General features: G+C 45.0%; 1 protein-coding gene across 2 annotated transcripts in view; it reads right to left on the bottom strand.

Moving 5' to 3' along the window:
- Positions 1 to 2,085, bottom strand: part of LOC127748849 (uncharacterized) — a 5,541-nt gene extending 3,456 nt beyond the window's left edge. Inside the window, exons 1-2 of one of the 2 annotated variants that reach the window (XM_052264103.1) lie at positions 436 to 2,083; positions 158 to 265 (exon numbers count right to left, since the gene is read on the bottom strand). In XM_052264103.1, the coding sequence (XP_052120063.1) occupies positions 158 to 265; positions 436 to 463 (136 nt within the window). In that variant the 5' untranslated portion in view covers positions 464 to 2,083. Of the gene's footprint in view, positions 1 to 157 lie in introns of both variants that reach the window. The other variant, XM_052264102.1, reaches the window with a different exon arrangement.
- Between the last annotated feature and the right edge of the window lie 334 nt (positions 2,086 to 2,419).

The raw sequence follows: 2,419 nt of genomic DNA, 5'->3' as shown, positions 1-2,419 counted from the left end.
TCCAAAAATGGGTTCCTTGAAGTCCTGATCACTCGTAGTTAGTCGGCAGATTTGGAAATGTTAGGTCCCAAATGTCGTTTGAGATGGGAGCATTTATGAAAGTCTCAATGCTTTTCTGTCAACTCTCGGTACAAAATATGTTGAGAAATATACTTACTGTTATCTTCTGCTGGTTGCAGACCCACAAGGTACTGCTCAATTGTTGGTCCAGGACTCCACTCCAGACCCCAAAGCAACAGCAACAGACTCCATTCCAGACAAGAACCTGGACGCGTTATATCATAAATACGTATAGATACAGAAAAATGAAATGTAGAGGTTTGTAAGTTAAATTTCAGCACCACAACAGATGCTGGTTTACTTTTTTTGTATGATGTAATCATTTCAACATTTTATATAAATTATAGGTATGGTTGTCACAACTGTTAAGCTCACCTCCTTTTGTTTCCACGCGTTCCACCATTCCACCCCGAGTTCATCGTGTAAAGTGTGGTAGCAAGTGAGCAGTGAGCAGCAGCGCTTTGGTGTTATTCACTCGTGGCCTCGTCCAGCTAAATTCGTAGTTTCATCATGAACCACCACAATCAGCCCTTCGAGTATGTGAGAAAGGTGAGTTGATGCAAGGGACATTTCTTAGACAAGACGCTTCCTCAAAAAACGGGAGGCATGTAAGACAAGGCCAGCTTATGGCTATGAGAATGGTCCCGGGGTCTCTACTGCGTTTTTCTTCCCAACTTAAAGTTCGTTTACCTGATCTTTTATATTTGTTAAATGAAGTAAGCCAGATGTTCCGTCCGAACATGCTTTTGACCTATTTTGTGCCTTGACGTCGTGTTTCCTAACCTCTTCATTAGTTCAGCTGGTCTAGCTCAGGCCTTTGAAGCACGTGTTCGATGCGATGGTTGAAGTGTTAATGTCCAAATACCACCCAGTCGTCCACGATTGTAGCTTACGTGGCCGAGCTTTACTCAGAGCCAATTTTCTCTCTGGTTGCTAACTTGAACCGCGGTGTTTTGGAGCCTTTGAGAGAATACCGTGAAACGGGCTAATAATCAATGGATAATCCGGGGTTAATGTGCACCTTTCACCCTCTCATGTTGATATTGCATGACTGCTCTGCACTTTGTTGGCGACTTCTATGAAGTTAGACTGTTACTTAGCCATTGGTTCGGCTCAATATTTGTTCCTACCAGTTACTCTGAAGAACCAATAGTGTCCCATGTCCCAATTAAATTTAGTTGTATTTTCCAATGACTCTGGACTTAATTATCAAGTAACAAGCTAAGCTATTTCTTGTACACGCAGGTCACAACTACTACGACCACCACCAAAGAAGAACTGTTAGTGGCTTTACACAACTCCGGCTCCGCCACCAATTAGGCCGACTGCACCTATTCCCCTGTTCCCCCACCCCCACAACCTCAAGCACCTCAACCACTTGCTCTCTTTTACCCACCTCCAACCCCTGCTCAACCACAATCCGATCATGAAGTCACGGTCGCTCATCCCCTTCAATAGCCTGTCCGATATTGGAGGTCGAAGTGACGAATTGAGAAGGTTCGGACGCTAAATAATAGAGGACATTAAACGATGATTTCCTGTCGTTGTCTGAGGTCGACAACGTTTAGGGGTCGCGCCACTCGATTTTTGAAACGCCCTCCGAGAGCGCGGGAAAGAGGATCGCTTCTTGTTGGGAAAGCTGAGCGCACTGCGCGCCACCGGAGGTGTCGACGAGGGTTAAAAGTGAGACCTTGGGGGTTCTACTTTACATCTGACAAGTGCAATTGGTCACCACCGTCGCCCCGTCAACGCCAGGGGCCTAAGTGTCTCGTTCCGCGTCACTTGAGCGCGGCGATTGAAGTCCGCAAAAGTTGCGATTTTTTCTTCACAGACTTAAAGGGCACCTCATACCGTTTCGATAGCAGTATCGCCTGTCAAAATGCGCAACCTGGAACATGGTTGAAAATCTAAAAAACGCGCTTGAAGACGCCTGAAGAGGGCCAACTGGCTACCCGCATTACATACGTGTATGCAGATGTTGCCTGGTAATCGAGCTGAGGCCCCTTCAGGCGTGTTTTTGGCTGAGCGATTAGCGAAGCCCAGTACTCCACTGACCGAAAAAGTTTCATTCTGTTTGTCTGTCTGTCTGTTTGTTTGTCAGTCCGCACGATAACTCGAGAAAGAATTGAGAGAGCGATCTGGGAATTTCAGATCGAGTTCGAAGATGAGCATTGTAGCTCAAAAATTGACTTTTAAAAAAATCAAAAACCACAGGACACAAACTATATTTTTTTTCAAATATTTTTTTATGGGTCCCTAAGAGGTAACTCATGAATAGGGTTGCGACGGCCGGTAATGTTAACGGTAACGTTACCGGAAAAAATGGTAATTTACGGAAATTTACCAAAAACTTGGTAAC

The sequence above is a fragment of the Frankliniella occidentalis genome, unplaced genomic scaffold (genome assembly GCF_000697945.3).
Source record: "Frankliniella occidentalis isolate FOCC.00 unplaced genomic scaffold, Focc_3.1 Scaffold16, whole genome shotgun sequence".
Taxonomy (NCBI): domain Eukaryota; kingdom Metazoa; phylum Arthropoda; class Insecta; order Thysanoptera; family Thripidae; genus Frankliniella; species Frankliniella occidentalis.
This window is presented reverse-complemented; position numbering and strand designations above follow the sequence as displayed.